This window comes from Euphorbia lathyris, chromosome 6 (assembly GCF_963576675.1).
Source record: "Euphorbia lathyris chromosome 6, ddEupLath1.1, whole genome shotgun sequence".
Classification (NCBI taxonomy): Eukaryota; Viridiplantae; Streptophyta; class Magnoliopsida; order Malpighiales; family Euphorbiaceae; genus Euphorbia; species Euphorbia lathyris.
The window spans coordinates 8,618,386-8,636,298 of NC_088915.1; the positions used below are offsets into that span (position 1 = coordinate 8,618,386).

General features: G+C 33.8%; 1 protein-coding gene across 13 annotated transcripts; it reads left to right on the forward strand.

The window, feature by feature from the left end:
* The first annotated feature begins 382 nt into the window (after positions 1-382).
* Positions 383-17,668, forward strand: LOC136232418 (putative F-box protein At3g16210). 13 transcript variants are annotated; one of them, XM_066021572.1, is made up of 8 exons: positions 383-588; positions 1,684-2,808; positions 5,961-6,108; positions 6,574-6,698; positions 8,160-8,623; positions 9,271-9,322; positions 9,495-9,588; positions 11,978-12,489. In XM_066021572.1, exon 2 carries the CDS (start codon positions 1,717-1,719, stop codon positions 2,806-2,808), a length of 1,092 nt encoding a protein of 363 aa, XP_065877644.1. In that variant the 5' UTR covers positions 383-588; positions 1,684-1,716; the 3' UTR covers positions 5,961-6,108; positions 6,574-6,698; positions 8,160-8,623; positions 9,271-9,322; positions 9,495-9,588; positions 11,978-12,489. The 13 variants fall into 13 exon arrangements, 12 of the variants coding, with proteins under 12 accessions (XP_065877644.1, XP_065877645.1, XP_065877638.1 ...); XM_066021573.1 differs by lacking the exon at positions 9,271-9,322 and adding an exon at positions 10,116-10,199; XM_066021566.1 differs by having other exon boundaries at positions 9,495-12,489.
* Positions 17,669-17,913: the final 245 nt, after the last annotated feature.

Genomic DNA, 17,913 nt, shown 5'->3' on the forward strand with positions numbered 1-17,913 from the left:
TTGCTGTAAAAATTTAATTATATATATATTTTAAAATATACAGATGGGCTTGGACGGGCGGGTTTGGGATTCGTATCTCAGGCCCGAGCCCGAGCCCGATAAATTTCCTACGGGCTGGGCTGGGTTTGGGCTCAGCAGGTTTTATGAAAAGCCCGACAGGCCTGGCCCGAGCCCGGCCCATGCCCATGTCTAATTAAAAGTACTGATTTTACTAGTTTAACATAATCCAAAACTATAACTTGACATAGTTGTAAATAGTTGTTAAAAGATGGGCGGTTTTTTTTTTTTTAAATTTGCCCAGACTCAAAACCACGTCGTTTTGGTCTGGGGCAAATTAAAAAATAAATAAAAGAGATCTCAGCCCTGATCCCTTTTATTTTTTTCAATTTGCCCCAGACCAAAACGACGTCGTTTTGTATCTGGGCAGATCGATCCCAATCCCTTCTCCTTCACAGCTCTCTCTATGCGCACCTCCTCCCCCCATTTCTTTTAATTTTACATCTCCTCCTTCAATCCTCTCCTCCTTCAATTTCCGGCCGGCCACCATCTCCTCATTCAACTTCCGCCGCCGGCCACAACCACAACAAGGTAAGTTTTCTTGTTTTAAAAAAAAAAAATTAAAATTAGGTTTATTTTTTTTAGGGTTTTTAATTTGTGAAATTAATTTAGGGATATGAATTAAACTTGTTCATTTAGGTGAAGTTAATTAAAGGTTTTGATTGGGGATCTAATTTAGGGGTTTAAAACTTATTAATTTAGCTAATTTGGGGATTTAATTTAGGGTTTTGATTTGGGGATTTATCGATAGCTAATCTGTTGTCAAATAATAGGTATATTTTCCACCCTTATATTATATGTAACATTTTGTATTGTTTGATTTTAATTTTTTCATATATGCAATAATTTTTTTTTAATGTTGGGCTTAAATTAGCCCCCCCTAGCCAGCCGTACTAACAAGTAGGATCCAATGCCCATCAGTGACCTACTGAAGATAGATAGATTAAGTTAGTGTACAGCCTTATCCCAAGTTCACCTATTTTAATAACATTTAGCAAAAAAAGTAGAAGTAATATCTTCTGGAAAGCCTTGGGCGGCCAGAGTATCCGTCTCTTATCTTAATAAACAAAAAGCATCCGCAGTTAGTGGCGGATGTTAACATTAAACTTAAATAGTCGGAGCCTACCCAGACCTACCTATACAAATACAAATATGTAAAAGAGTATGTATCTAGCTTAGAGGATAAATTAGGGGTAATCCCTAGCCTGTAGAAGTAGAATAAGACCACTCGCCTTTAACTAGCGAAGCGGATCTTTCGGTATCTTAAAAACAAGGGTACCTTGTCTCATGGTTGATTGTTCACTCCCGCACATGATGTCTCTCTTAGTGCTTAGGCAGATCATATTTTGCAGGTTGCCCCCTATTCGGAAATCCTGCGTCCGCCACTGCCTTCAAGATAGGATTTCGATTTCGCTTACCAAAAAAATAAACAACCTAGTCGTCCTCAAGTCCTGCGTCCGCCACTGCTTTCATATAAGATATTTGTTTTAAAGTCGAAATCCAGATTTCATATAGATAAATCTAGCTAGATTTCTGTTCTTCTTATCCAATTTTATGCCCTTTTGCATTTTATTGGAGCAATTGATTATGCTTATATTCTGATTGTTTATTCTGCTATGCTATTAGAGAAGTTAACAACAAATATCTGTTCACCTGCAAATGGATGGAAAAAGGAGAAACACAGAACAAAAGGCTATGGTGGAATTGCTGCCGGAGGAAATTGTGACAGAAATTCTACTTAGGTTGCCTGTGAAATCTCTTTTGAGATTTAAGAAAGTTTGCAAGTATTGGCATTCCATTATAAACTGTACTGAGTTCATAAAAAAACATCTACATCTTGCTCGTGCTCGTGCTGCCGGTTACTATCAGCATAAGAAATTCTTTGGCCCTGTTTTTCCCGATAAGAATACTTATTCCTGGCTTTTGTCCAAAGAAGGTTATGATGGCAGTATACATACGGAACAATTTGATTTTCCCTATAAGCTTTTTTTCGGTCATGAAAAGTTGATTCGGATCAGCGTTTCTAACTGTTGTGATGGATTAGTATGTTTAATTAAAGATCAATGGATACTAATATGGAATCCATCTGTCCCGACTGACTATAAGATTATACAATCTCCATTGGTTTCAATCAAAGATATAGTCGCAGTGGGTTATCATCCTATGTCTGATGATTACAGGATTATAAAAGTGTCCCATGAATGCCCCATTAATGTAGATCACATTTCAGTTGAAATATTTTCATTGAAAAGCAGCTCATGGAAAAGCAAGAGGATCGCCAAAAGTTATTTGATCTATTATCATACTTCCAGGTTTATTTATGCAGAGAATGGTCTCCATTGGATTGCAATGAAGTTTGACGAAGAAGAAAATAAGTACACCGAATGTATAATATATTTTGATTTGGCGGAAGAAAATTTGGATTATATGAATTTGCCTTCAAAAGGTTTCACTTGTTTAGCCTTGATGAATTACAATGAGTCTATAGCAATTGCGGGGACAAACTCTGAATCCAAGCAAGAGTTATGGGTACTCGAACTTCATTGTGGGTTGAAAAGCTCGTGGAACAGAATTTCATGTTTTGATTTTACTCCCCCTTTCCTCCCTGGCCTATGCAGCTCTACATCGACTGGAGAAACTTTGGTTCGACTTGGCAAATATGACACAAAAGATAAAGAGAAGCATTCTTACTACTGCTTGCCTGCATCTCCATACTTTGAGAGTCTACTTTCGCCTACAAAGTTGCAATAGGTAAGAAAACTAGCTACTTGACATTTTCTAATTGTGAAAGACTAAAACTAGTTACACAAATGACTCTTATTTGCATCTTTTTGTTGTAGTTGATCAACTATTCTATGTTTGATAAAGTTTCGTTATGTTGATATCAATTCTAGATTTTCTGTTAATGTTTTGCTGCTTTATACGTCTAAAAAACACTGTTAATTGTAATTTTTGTTGCTAGGATGAAGTCTCAATAGCCTTTATGCATCTCATGCTTGATTTTCAATTGTTTTATATCTGATATTTGAATATAATGGTAAGACAATCACCACATGCATATTACCACAGCCTTTCAATAGTCTTTCAAAGTTACATTTCAGCTTGTTTCTTCAAATTTTGTTCAAATTCTGAGAATTTTTTTTTTAAAACTAATGCGAGTTTTGCTTGCTTTAATCGATTTGGTATCTCGTGCTTGATTTCAATTGTTTTATATCTGATATTTGAATATAATTGTAAGACAATCACCACATGCATATTACCACAGCCTTTCAATAGTCTTCCGCCATTTTCTTGTTATTTGTCCCCGATTGACCCAGACATGTAGCTGCATGGACCCCCATGTCTTTGGCAGATTTTTGTCGTCTGTCCCACACAACTTTCACAGTTCGCAGCTTCAGGGGAGTCCTGCTGTCTTCTACTTGCGTTATCTTAGAGCCCTATCCCTGCAACCTTATTTTGACTCCCTGATTCAGCAACTTTTTCCCTCGACGACCCACTGTCTACTATAGCTTCATTCTCCTTTCCTAAGGGTAGTTGCCGGTGAATCCTAGCTTCCCCCACTGATCCGGATGCTTCCTTCGGTTCAGAAGTAGACATTCCTTTTGAACCCATCTTGGTCGCTCGCGTTCCTTCTCGTGCTAGCTTGAAATTCAAGCTTTGCATTTTCATCGGAGAAGCGCGCAATGATGAACCATGAGACCACTCCACCACCTTAATATCATGGCATAGTCTCGCTTTTCCTTGTCCGAAAGTCTCTCATAACTAAAAAATACCCATCCTGGTCCCCGTTGCTATTCCTCACTCGAATCTTCCTCAGTAGCTATTTCTGCACATCAATACTGATTCGCACCCTGATATATTTGCCAATTGTCTTAGTTTCAGCATCTGCAAATTGTATCACTGTTCCCACTCTCGAACCAATAGCCTGTATCATTGCCTGATTTCTTTGGTTTATAGGGAGGTCGTACATGCGCACCCACATCAGACAGTGTGTTAATGGAATTCTTGATGGACGTTCATGCCCATGGACCCCAGCCAGCAGTACCATATTATGTTCAAATTGCCAAGGGCCATCTCTTAAAATTCCGTCTCAATCCTTTCGCGTTTTGAACTCACATACGAACCGATCGTCTTCCCTTTCTTCGATCAAAAAGTGATTCCTACGCCATTGTCCACTCAAAGCTGATGATAAAATCCGAACGTTCAATGGCTTCTGCGTTAGAATCGACCTGTCACACACCAGCGTTCGATCTGGGCTTCATCCTCTATGTTTTCTAGTATTTCCTCCTCTCCTTCATTAATCGTTACTTTCCGAAGGAGTTCCTTAATGTTTTTCTCTATAGGTGTCTGCGATAATATCCTCAGGAATATCCACCAGGGCTGCAGTACCAGTACTATTAAGTTGACTATAGGGCAAAAAAAAAAAAAAAGTAAGAAGCTCAAACTCTCCATCTCCACTAAGCTATTAAGCAAGAGTCCACGATTGGTGAATTAGTTTTATTAGGATGGCATTTGCATCAGATTTAAAGGACACTGCTAAATGGATAGAAAAAATGGGGATAGAATGGATAGAATAAGTTAAAATATCATAATTACCCTTCATAAAATAAAATTAGATTTTCGTTTATATATTTGTAGTCATGGGAACTCACAAACTAAAATAGTATTTAATGTACTAGTAGTATTGAATCATTAATAGAATATAAAAATAAACAAAATAAAAATATTTCAAAAGGGCATTTTGGTAGGATTTTTTTTTTCTATCCCTTCTATCCGGATAGCTTTTCCCAGATTTAAACTGTGAGTACTTGGTTGATATGATTTTCTTTTTGACATTAAAATTGCATTTTTAGACTAATATTTAATGATATTTTGAGTTCTACGTGATAAATATTTTATTTTGTTATAATATTATGAATTTGAACTGAATCTTACGATTCGACTCGATGAATCGAATCTCGATTTGACAACTATCGGTAGATGTGAAACGTTGGCAAGATGGTGCTATTGTGGCAAACAATGTCTTCCTAATTGGCATGCCCTTCATGAATTATAGGGCTTGATTTGAGATTTATTGTTGTTATAAACTGGATAGAAACGGAATCCAATCCCTGCGGTAACAACAATCCTTTTCTACATTTTCCAAATGGAATCTTTCGGGTTCTTTTCTTTACCTTTGTTTTCTTTTTGGAATTGCAACCATGGTTAAAGTTTGAAGATTTTTAATGCAATGATTTTATAAATTGAAAGGGTGAGGTATTCTCTTTAAACCTTTTGTAAAAGCTTAGTGCAAATCAATTTACGAGTATTATATCCTTTTAATCCCTTTGTCAATCTGAAGTGGAGAAAATTGTGATTTGCAGGCCTGACATGATTCATACTATTTGGAATTATCTATTACAAAATTTCACGGATTAAATGCACTGTTGGTCACTAAACTTACATGTTTGTTTTTAAATGGTCACTCAACTTCAATTTGTCTCTATAAAATCACTCAACTTTGAGATTTGTCTCAATTAGGTCACTTCGCTGAATTCAGTAGTTAAAATGGAATGATACCATATGTGACACATGACATCCATTTAATAGCCACATGTCAGTTATTTTTATGAAAGAAAACTATATTTTGTTTTTCTACCGAGTCTAAGGATTTTTATTTACAAATAAAAAATGAAGTTTAGGGGTTATAATGTTAGTAGCCCTATAGCTCAAGGGTCATGGATGTATTTATGAACTTGGTCAGAGTGACAATTTATGGTATAGTAACATGATTTGTTTCGATTGACACAACACAATTATCATTTTTCTTGCATATCTATATCATATATAAGCACATGGAACATATAAAAACACGAAATTGTCACTTTACATATAATTATTCTTGAATGTATGTGTAAATGCAGTCGAAAGTGGTTCAGTGAGAAGCAAGGAGAGCAATGGTGGACAGAGAATAGGAGATGAGTGTACGAACAATACAACGTTCGCTCTATGGACAAGTCAAGTGCTGGTGTTGGAAGTGAAGATTTGACTCACTAGCCAAATAATATTCATGTAAATGAAACGTTTTTTTTTCTTTTCTTTTCTTAGATTGCACTCATAAACGTTAAAGATTTTAGGGATTAACTTCGTGATCTTTAATTTCACCTCATTGAATAATGTTAAAGATTTTAGGGATTAAATCTTTTATTTATTTTGAATACATATATGTTTAATAATTGAAGAAATTTAAATGAAAAATAAAAGATCTATGAAGATTGAAGGCTTCAATGGAGAAATTCAATGGATTTGTCATAAATAATGTTTTACATATCCAATATCAAACTTTTTGTCTTCCTGATGGGAAATCATTTATTATTGTGCAACTAAGTAGTAAAATAAAGACTTGAACCATTATTGAAATATATATAGCGAGATTTTGTAACAATCTACTTAAATTTAATGTCCACTTTTAAATATTGAAATATTTTTTAAATTTTTGATTTTTTTTTCATGTCTAACGGTATGTTTGTGATGTAGTAAAATAACGCACATGTGAAGTGTAGATGACAAGTATAATGACTGAGAAGACAATTTGATGAACTATTTCTCAAAGTTGACACAATTTGTCAACATTAAGGGTGAAATTACTCTTCATTGCCAAGGTTAGGGAAATAAATTTTATATTTATTATAATCTTCATTTGTTTTACTTTTTTAGTTATTATAATCTTTATTCATATTTCATTTAAACATTTATCATTTATGTTTGTACAGGTAAATGGATGGAGACTATTAATATTGTGAACGACCATTATTGATTTTTATAAAGTTTATTATAGGCAATTTCTTAAGCTATTTGATGTAACAACTATATTATATTATATTAAAATAGTTTTGTTTAAAAAAAAATTCATGTAATGTAAATACATGAAACAATCGGTTTATTTTTGTAATTTGACATTCAATAAACAAAGGAATAAGGTACCAAAATAGACCTATGGGTTTTGCAAAGTATCTCCATGTACAAAATGACATCAATATAGGCTTAACGTTTAAAAAAAGGTACCAATTTAGGCCTCGATAACAGAACGAGAAATGTCATTGATATTATTCCGTTAAGTTCTGTCAATTGTACGTGAAGGGAGGAATCCAAACTTAAACGAGTAATAGGAATGACGTGTCCAATCCGTTATCGAGACCTAAATTGATACTTTTTTTTAAACGTTAAGCCTATATTGGTGCTATTTTGTATGTGGAACTTAAATTGATACTTCCCAAAAAAAAAGATAGGCCTATTTTGGTACCTTATCCCATAAACAAATGCATATTTTATATTGGCTCCCTAAATTTGTCCATAATAGTAAATTGGCTTCCTAAACTTTGCAAGCGTCTCACTAGCTCCTTGAACTTGATTATTTCGTATCACCAACTCCTTGTACTTGTCCATAAAAGTAGATTAGATCCTTGAATTTTATAAGTGTCTCACCAACTACCTAAACTTGCTTATTCCGTAACAACTAAATATAGAAATATATTAAACCTAAATTCTAAAAATACATCTTCATCTATTCGTGAGGTAATTTTTATTTATTCTCCTACCTTTCAACCTATTATAAGAGTTAGTGTTGAGTTGGTGAGACATTTATAAAGTTCTGGGAGCTATTCTACTTTTATGGACAAGTTCAGGAAGTTGGTGATACAAAATAATCAAGTTCAAAGAAAGAGATGGTGAGAAACTTGCAAAGTCTAGGAGCCAATCTACTATTATAGACAAGTTTAGGGAGCTGATGATGTATTAGGCCTTTTATATTGGTTCTTCTCTCCCTGCCCATCTGTTTATAAATTCCTATTTGTCAAACGCGCCCATCTCCACCTGCTTAACGATCTTCAAGGTATGATTTCGATTACCAAAAAATAAACAACCGAGTCGTCCTCAAGTGGTTCATATCAGGTCTGCAAGAACAATAGCATTTTTCTGTTTTAAAGTTGAAATTAAGATTTCATAGAGAGATAAAGCTAGCAAGATTTTTGCTCTACTACTTATCTATTTTTTATGCCCTTTTGCATTTTGTTGGAGCAATTGATTATCCTTATATTCTGATTGTTTATTTTGCTATGTATCAGAGAATACAATCTCTATTGATTTCAACCGAATGCCCCATTGATGAGGATTACATTTCATTTGAAATATTTTCATTGAAAAGCTTTTCATGGAAAAGCAAGAGAATAGCCAAAGGGAATTCGGTCTATTACTATATTCAAGGTTTATTTATGCAAAGAATGGTCTCCATTGGATTGCAATGCTGTTTAACGAAGAAGAAGATGAGCACATCGACTGTATAATATACTTTGATTTGGCCGAAGAAAGTCTGGATTATGGCCTTCAAAAAGTTTGGATTGTTGAGCTCTGATGAATTATAAGGAGTCTATAGCAATTACAGAGGAACACTCTAAATACCAGCAAGAGCTAACCTGTAATTGCTATAGACTCCTTGTAATTCATCATAGCAAGAATTACAGGCGATAAAGACAAGCATTCTTACTACTCCTTGCCTGCATCTGTCCTTTAGCCGACAAAGTTGCAGTAGGTAAGAAAACTAGCTACTTGACATTTTCTAATGGTGAAAGACTAAAACTAGTTACACAAATAACTCTTATTTGCATCATGTTGTTGTAGTTGATCAACTATTCTATGCTTGATAAAGCTTCGTTATGATGATATCAATTCTAGATTTTCTATTAATGTTTTGCTGTTTTATACGTCTAAACAACACTGTTGTTATGAATCTCATGCTTGATTTTCAATTGTTTTATATCTAATATTTAACTAAGTACCATGGTTATCGAAACCGGACTGGTTAAAGAATTAGGAAAGATGAGAATTAAATATCACCAATCAAACAGTTTTTTCTAATTTTTGATAACGTAGGGTTAAAATTGATCTTGCTTGGAAATGTGGCGTTAAATTTGTATCATTTCATACGTTAAAGCTAAATTTGTATTTCCTTTAAAATGTTAGTGTTAAATTTGGTTTTTATCTCTTGAAACTGACTTGGCTAGCCATAGATGGTGGGTCTTTCATGGGTTCCTCTCTATCTTCAACAGTTGGTGGGATATTTCATTTCATAGGTTTCCTTCGAATTCTCCCTGCATGTTTAGTTTTCGTGCTTTGATTTCATCTTCCTTCCCTTCGTTCCGTAAGTGAATTATTTGCTTAGATCATATTTGATTTTAGGCTTAATACATCACCAGCTCCATCAACTTGTCCATTTGACTTCCTAAACTTTGTAAGTGTCTCACCAGCTCCTTGAACTTATTATTTTGTATTACCAACTCCCTGAACTTGTGCATAAAAGTATATTAGATCGAATGGAAGAAGATTGAGAGTTAGTATTATGGTTTTTGTATTCGCTTTCTTTGTATTCATGTCCCTAACTTTAGTTTCTCACCTTCACGTAGCAAACTCAGAGTAATTACACTCGTTTCTTTTAAGGAATCCACCAAATGAAGCGTTGCAATTGTCCAACAATTCTTGATCTAATGTTCTATTAAGGTAATTATTTTTATCTTAATTGGCAGGTAAGCATCATGTTAAAATTTATTTTGCATTTTAAAATTTATTTATGGTTAAGAATAGTCATGATTTAATATTCATTACATTTTTTTGTTAGTTTTATAGTTTTATATTTTTTGTTTTTGTAAGTGCGCCTTGTCTCGCTATGGCGTACGCCATGCGCCTTTAATTACTATGACTAAATCCACTATCCTCTAGTTAGATTGTTATTTATCAAGTTATCAACTCAAACTAGTTTCACGCCATTAGTATTAAGTTGACAAGAAGGAAAAAAAAAAAAAGGAGTAAGAAGCTCAAATTCTCCATCTCCACTAAGTTATTAAGCAGAGTCAGATTTGGTGAATTAGTTTTATTAGGATTGCATTTACATTAGATTTAAATTGTGAGTACTTGGTTGATATGATTTCTTCTTTGACATTAAAATTGCATTTCTAGACTAATATTTAATGATATTTTGAGTTCAAATGGTTTTTTTCTTTACCTTAGTTTTCTTTTTGGAATTACAGCCATGGTTAAAGTTTGAAGATTTTTCATGCACTGATTTTATAAATCGAAAGGGTGATGTATTCCCTTTAAACCTTTTGTAAAAGGTAAGTGCAATCTACTTAAATTAGTAAAATAAAGACTTGAACCATTATTGAAATATATATAGCGGGATTTTGTAACAATCTACTTAAATTCAATATCCACTTTTAAATATTGAAATATTTTTAAAATTTTAAATTTTTTTTTCATGTGTAATCGTATTTTTGTGATTTGTTACTAATAATGGTAAGATAACGCAAATGTTAAGTGTAGATGACAAGAATAATGGCTGAGTAGAGAATTTGATGAATTATTTCTCAAAGTTGACACAATTTGTCAACATTAAGGGTGAAATAAATTTTATATTTAATTATCTTTATTTGTTTTACTTTTTTAGCTATTATAATCTTTATTCATATTTCATTTAAACATTTATCATTTATGTTTTATATAGGTAAATGGATGGAGACCATTAATATTGTGAACAACTTTTGTTGATTTTTATAAAGTTTATTATAGGCAAATGTAACAACTATATTATATTAAAGTAGTTTTGTTTAAAAAAAATCCATTCACCATTAATTTGTTTTTGGAAGAATTACGATTTTAACTTTGAAACCACCCAGACATGTAATGTAAATACATGAAACAATCGATTTATTTTTGTAATTTGACATTCAATAAATAAAGGAATAATGTACCAAAATAGACCTATGGTTTTTGGGAAGTATCAATTTAGGCTCCACATACAAAATAACACCAATATAGGCTTAACGTTTAGAAAAGGGTACCAATTTAGGCCTCGATAATAGAACGAGACACTGTCATTGATATTACTCCGTTAAGTTCTGTCAGTTGTATGTGGAGGGAGAAATCAAAACTTACCAGAGTAATAGGAATGATGTGCCCAATCCGTTATCGAAACCTAAATGGTTACTTTTTTTTTTTTAAACGTTAAGCCTGTATTAATGCTATTTTGTACGTGGAGCCTAAATTGATACTTCCCCCAAAAAAAACATTGGCCTATTTTGGTACCTTATCCCATAAACAAATGCATAATACATCACCAGTTCCCTAAACTTGTCCACAATAGTAGATTGGCTCCCTAAGCTTTGCAAGTATCTCAACCAGCTCATTGAACTTGATTATTTCGTATCACCAACTCATTGTACTTGTCCATAAAAGTAGATTAGCTCCTTGAACTTTATAAGTGTCTCACCAACTCTCTAAACTTGCTTATTCCGTAACAACTAAATACAAAAATATATTAAACCTAATTCTAAAAATACATCTTCATTGAGTTGAGATCTAATAGATGAAAATTGAGAGTTAGTATTATGGTTTTTGTATTTAGTTGTTACCGAATAAGCAAGTTTAGGGAGTTGGTGAGACATTTATAAAGTTTAGGAAGCTATGAACAAGTTCAAGGAGTTGGTAATACAAAATAATCAAGTTCAAAGAGCTGGTGAGAAACTTGCAAAGTTAGGAGCCAATCTACTATTATAGACAAGTTTAGGGAGTTGATGATGTATTAGGCCTTTTATGTTCGTTCTTCTCTCCCTGCCCATCTGTTTATAAATTCCTATTTCTCAAAATCTCTTTGTCCGCCGCCGCGGCTTCTTCCGCTGAACCACCGCCTTTGCAGCATACAGAAAGGCACCTAACGAGCTTCAGGTCTGCAAGAACAATATCATTTTTCTGTTTTAAAGTCGAAATTAAGATTTCATAGAGAGATAAATCTAGCAAGATTTCTGCTCTTCTTATCTACTTTTATGCCCTTCTGCATTTTGTTGGAGCAATTAATTATCCTTATATTCTGATTGTTTATTTTGCTATGTATCAGATAATACAATCTGCGTTGATTTCAATAAACGTTGAAGTATAGTAATAGAGCGAATGCCCCATTGATGAGGATTACATTTCATTTGAAATATTTTCATTTGAAATATTTTCATTGAAAAGCTTTTCATGGAAAAGCAAGAGAATAGCCAAAAGGAATTCGGTCTATTACTATATTCAAGGTTTATTTATGCAAAGAATGGTCTCCATTGGATTGCAATGCTGTTTAACGAAGAAGAAGATGAGCACATCGACTGTATAATATATTTTGATTTGGCGGAAGAAAGTCTGGATTATATGAATTTGCCTTCAAAAAGTTTGGATTGTTCAGTTGTGATGAATTACAAGGAGTCTATAGCAATTACAGAGGAAGACTCTGAATGCCAGCAAGATCTAACCTGTAATTGCTATAGACTCCTTGTAATTCACCATAGCAAGAATTACAGGCGATAAAGAGAAGCATTCTTACTACTCCTTGCCTGCGTCTCCATGCTTTAGCCGACAAAGTTGCAGAAGGTAAGAAAACTACCTACTTGACATTTTCTAATGGTGAAAGACTAAAACTAGTTACACAAATGACTCTTATTTGCATCTTGTTATTGTAGTTGATCAACTATTCTATGCTTGATAAAGCTTCGTTATGATGATATCAATTCTAGATTTTCTGTTAATGTTTTGCTGTTTTATGCATCTCATGCTTGATTTTCAATTGTGTTATATCTGATATTTGAATATAATGGTAAGACAATCACCACATGCATATCACCACAGCCTTTCAATAGTCTTCTTGAGTTACATTTAAGCTTGTTCCTTCAAATTCTGAGAAATTTGTTTAAAAACTAATGCGAGTTTTGCTTGCTTTAATCAATTTGGTTCTGAAATAGAAAAAGAGAGACGGGCTTCGAAGGAGCCTGGTGGAAGATTTGTCCCCTTCAACCTATTAAGGGATTTGCGCTCTTCATCACTCCCTTTGACATTTTCTAATGGTAAAAGTCAATATGGGTTTTGTTTACAATCAATGCCTTGATCTTTTTTGCTGCAGTTTGAGTCATTGTTCCTTTGGTTATTTGCTTGAAAGAAAGGGTAATTTGCTTGAATTGTTTAGTTTTGATAGGTTGGGGAAGGGATTTGAGGTTATTAGTTATCACAACCAGAAGTAGTCAAACTTGTGACATGGATGAAAAAAAGAGTTAATAATGTAGTTAAACTTTCGTCATCCTTTCGTTATGTTTTTTTAACGGATTTCTATTGCTTTACACTTTAATCTTATAGCTATGAAGCACCGATACGGGTACGCATACGGGTGCGTACGCGTACGGGTACGGCAAACGGCATTTCTAAAAAATATGAGATATGGGTACGGCGGGGATACGGCAAATTTTATATATAATTAATAATATATGGGATCGACCAGATGAGTGAGAGGGATCGACTGAACAGAAGAACTCGATACGATTAGGGTTCAATCGACAGGAGAGATTTTCAATTTAGTTTAGGGTTCAATTCAATCGTGATAACCCTGTATATACCAGTAATCTTGGATTATTTCATTTTAATCCTTCTATTTACTGAGTTTTTTTTTTAAAAAACCTTATACTTTCTAAGTTTTTAAAAAAAAAAACCCTAAAGTATCCCCGACGTGTCCCCGGCGTGTCCCCGCGTATCCCTTCATTTAAAAAAAAAAGAAAAAAGGGGATACTTCCCAGGCGAATCCCGTACGTATCCCGCCGAATCCCCGGCGAATCCCCGCACCCGGAGTATCGGATACGCGTACGGTGACCTCCGGGAAGTATCGGTGCTTCATAGTCTTATAGTGATGTAAGTTAGATGATTTTTATGTAACTGATATTGAAGTTTATGAGCATAATGTTAGTAGTGCTGTAGTTTATGAGTGAATGATTTTGACTAGCGAGCATGAGCAGATCAAAGTTCAGCTTGTTTCAGCTTAATTACTACTATAATTTGTACATCAATAGTTTAGGTATGTTGGTATTTGATTAAATTTCATGGTTATTACCTAAAATAAGTGATAAAAGCTTGAGGTTTATTATTTAACTCAGCTACACATAAATAATAAGGTTTTAAAACTTTTTATACACTCAACAGCATGAAGCATCGGTGGTCTAGTGGTAGAATAGTATCTTGCCGTACTGTTTACCAAAAACGAATCGGCTAGCCATAGATGGTGGGTCTTTCATGGGTTCCTCTCTATCTTCAACAGTTGGTGGGATATTTCATAGGTTTGCTTCGAATTCTCTGGCATGTTTAGTTTTCATGCTTTGATTTCATTTTCCTTCCCTTCATCATGTGTCTGTAAGTGAATTATTTGCTTCTGTAAGTGAATTATTTGCTTATATAATATTTGTGTTATGGATCCAAAGCAACCCAAACCTTTGCAAGTTTATAAACGGATCTCACATGACAGAAAGAAGAAGTTTGTTAATTAATTTTCAGTTATTTGTTTCTATATTTCAGTTTGCAGGCAGTTTCTTTGTAATAACTGTAAATAAGCAGTTTCCTTGTAATAACTGTAAACAAGCAGTTATGTGTGTTTTGGGTTGATTTAAATGCAGAGGAACAAAGGAAGAATACTAAGTTCCATTTCATCAAGTAAAATTCAGAGATCTGAGGTTCTCTCTTTAATTGATCCTCAATATTTAGAATCATAGGTTCTAAAGGCAGAAAACCTAAGAAGAAGAAGGTAGAGTTACCTGGTTCTAGACCCATAACTAGATCACTAACTCGGGACCATAACAATTTGATTTTAGGCTTAATACATCACCAGCTCCCTGAATTTGTCCATAAAATTAGATTGACTTCTTAAACTTTGTAAGTGTCTCACCAGGTCCTTGAACTTAATTATTTTGTATTATTAACTCCTTGAACTTGTGCATAAAAGTATATTAGATCGAATGGATGAGGATTGAGGGTTAGTATTATGGTTTTTGTATTCGCTTTCTTTGTATTCATGTCCCTAACTTTAGTTTCTCACCTTCACGCAGCAAACTCAGAGAGTAATTACACTCATTTCTTTTAAGGAATCCACCAAATGAAGGGTTGCAATTGTCCAACACTTCTTGATCTAATGTTCTTTAAAGGTAATTATTTTTTGGATTAATTAAAAATAACTACCTTGTAGTTTGGCCGATTTGCAAACCTTTTATCTGTAGTGTTTGTTTTTTTACTCTGCCAAATTTGGCTAATAACGACCTCAAAATGAAAATTTTCAAGAATTAAACTTGTTTGATATCATATTTACTATGAAACCATATTCTTAATTCTTCAAAATCATCATTTTTGGAGTTTTCTCCCTCTAAACATTATATTTCTCTCTCATAAAAAAAACATCACCTAAAAATATCATTTAACTCTTGAAAAATTTCATTTCGAAGTCGCCAAATTTGGCAAAGTAAAAAAACATGTAAAATTTTGCAACCACAGGATTGTGTTTGCAAAAAAAAAAAAAACCACAGGTACCACTTTGCAAATCGGCCAAACCACATAGTAGTTATTTGTAATTAACCCCTTTTTTTTTCATTGGAAGGTAAGCATCAACTATAAAAGCGTCATATAGTGCTCCATATTATCTTTTATGATTTCTCAGTTGGTATTCTATCAAAATGATTAACATATTTTGATCTCCCATTTTCTAGGCCCTGGAAGTTCTAATGAGCTGAATGTCTGCTTGATTAGGCACTGTGCGCTTTGGCGTATGGCGCACCAGGCTCAGGCCTTAGCGCCATGACACCCCCATGGCGTGGCGCAATCGCGGTGGCGTGCCATTTTGCATTGAAGAGTCTTGATTAGGAGTAGAACTTAGGATCTAGTATTCAACTTTAGCTTTTCTAACATGACGTTTATTTTGCATTCTTAAAATTTATTTATGCTAAGAGTAGTCATGATTTAGTATTCATTACATTTTTATGTTAGTTTTATAATTTTTGTTTTTGTAAGTGTGTCTTGTCTCGCTGTGGCGTACGCCATGCGCCTTTAATAACTATGACTAAATCCACTATCCTCTAGTTAGATTGTTATTTATCAAGTTATCAACTCAAACTAGTTTCATGCCATTAGTATCAAGTTGACAACAAGGAAAAAAAGAGAGTAAGAAGCTCAAACTCTCCATCTCTACTAAGTTATTAAGCAGAGTCGGATTTGGTAAATTAGTTTTATTAGGATTGCATTTGCATTAGATTTAAATTGTGAGTATTTGGTTGATATGATTTCCTCTTTGACATTAAAATTGAATTTCTAAACTAATATTTAATGATATTTTGAGTTCAGATGGTTTTTTTTCTTTACCTTTGTTTTCTTTTTGAAATTGCAGCCATGGTTAAAGTTTGAAGATTTTTCATGCAATGATTTTATAAATCGAAAGGGTGATGTATTCTCTTTAAACCTTTTGTAAAGTGGAGAAAATTGTGATTTACAGACTATTGCTGATATAATTCATAGTATTTGGGATTATATATTACAAAATTTCACAGGCTCAATGTACCGTTGGTCACTCGATTTATATGGTTGTTTCAAAATGGTCACTCAATTTCAGTTTGTCTCAATAAAATCATTCAACTTTGAGTTTTCTCAATTAGGTCACTCTAATGATTTCAGTAGTTAAAATGCATGAGAATGATAATGAGTGACATATTAGCATGAGTTAATTAAAATGTCTAACTGAAACGACACATGACATTCATTTAGTAGCCGCGTGTCGATTATTTTTATGAAAAAAAGCTAAATTTTGTTTTGTTTTACAGTAACATAAGCTATGTTGCACGAACACTTCTAGTAGCGTTTCTGCGTTTCGTGTCCATATCGATTTTCGTTTGTAGGCTATTTTATGAATGTTATGTTTTAGAAATAACGTTTTCTGTGTCCATGTCCGTTTTCATGCAACATAGAACGTAAGTATAAGGATTTATATTTACAAATAAAAAATGAAGTTTTAAGGGTTATGATGTTAGTAGCTATAGTTCAGAGTCATGGATGTATTTTGCCCTATAGTTATGAACTCGGTCAGAGTGACAATTTATGATATAGTAACATGATTTACAAAAAAAAAAAAGAAGAAAAACAATTCGATTCACACAACACAATTATCGTTTTTCTTGCATATGTATATCATATATGGAAGATATAGGCAATGATTTGAGACAATAACACGAAAATGTTGAATGTATGTGTAAATGCAGTTGAAAGCGGTTCAGCGAGAAGCAAGTAGAGATTAGGGGAAGAGTATACGAACAATACAATGTTCGCTCCATCGACAAGTCAAGTGTTGGTGTTGGAAGTGAAGATTTGACTCTCTAGCAAAATAATATTCATGTAGATGAAACATTCTTTTTCCAGGTCCTCATATGATCATATCTAGCAATTGGGCTTTGGTATACTGGTATTGATTTGTTTGGAAGAAGGTGAGTTAAAAAAATGTAGTTTAAGAGTTATGATGTTAGCAGCCCTATAATTCAAGGTCATGGATGTATTTTAGTTATGAACTCGGTCAGAGTGACAATTTATGATATTGTAATAAAAAAAAAGGCGGCCCGGTCGCACTACGCGTCCCCGTTGAGCGAGGGTCCGGGGAGGGGTCCCACCACAAGGGTGTACTTGGGGCAAGCCTTCCCCTGCCAATTTATTTGGCAAGAGGCCGCTCCTAAGACTCGAACCCGTGACCTCTTGGTCACACGACAACAACATTTACTGTTGCGCCAAGGCTCGCCCTCAATTTATGATATTGTAATATGATTAAAAAAAAAAAAACAATTCTATTCACACAACACAATTACCGTTTTTCTTGCATATGTATATCATATATGGAAGATATAGGCAATGATTTGGGACAATAACACGAAATTGTTGAATGTATGTGTAAATGCGGTTGAAAGCAGTTCAGCGAGAAGCAAGCAGAGATTAGAGGAAGAGTATACGAACAATACAATG

Excerpts from the sequence above, each read along its gene's own strand:
- LOC136232418 (XM_066021564.1), top strand. The coding sequence starts at position 1,717 with ATGGATGGAAAAAGGAGAAACACAGAACAAAAGGCTATGGTGGAATTG.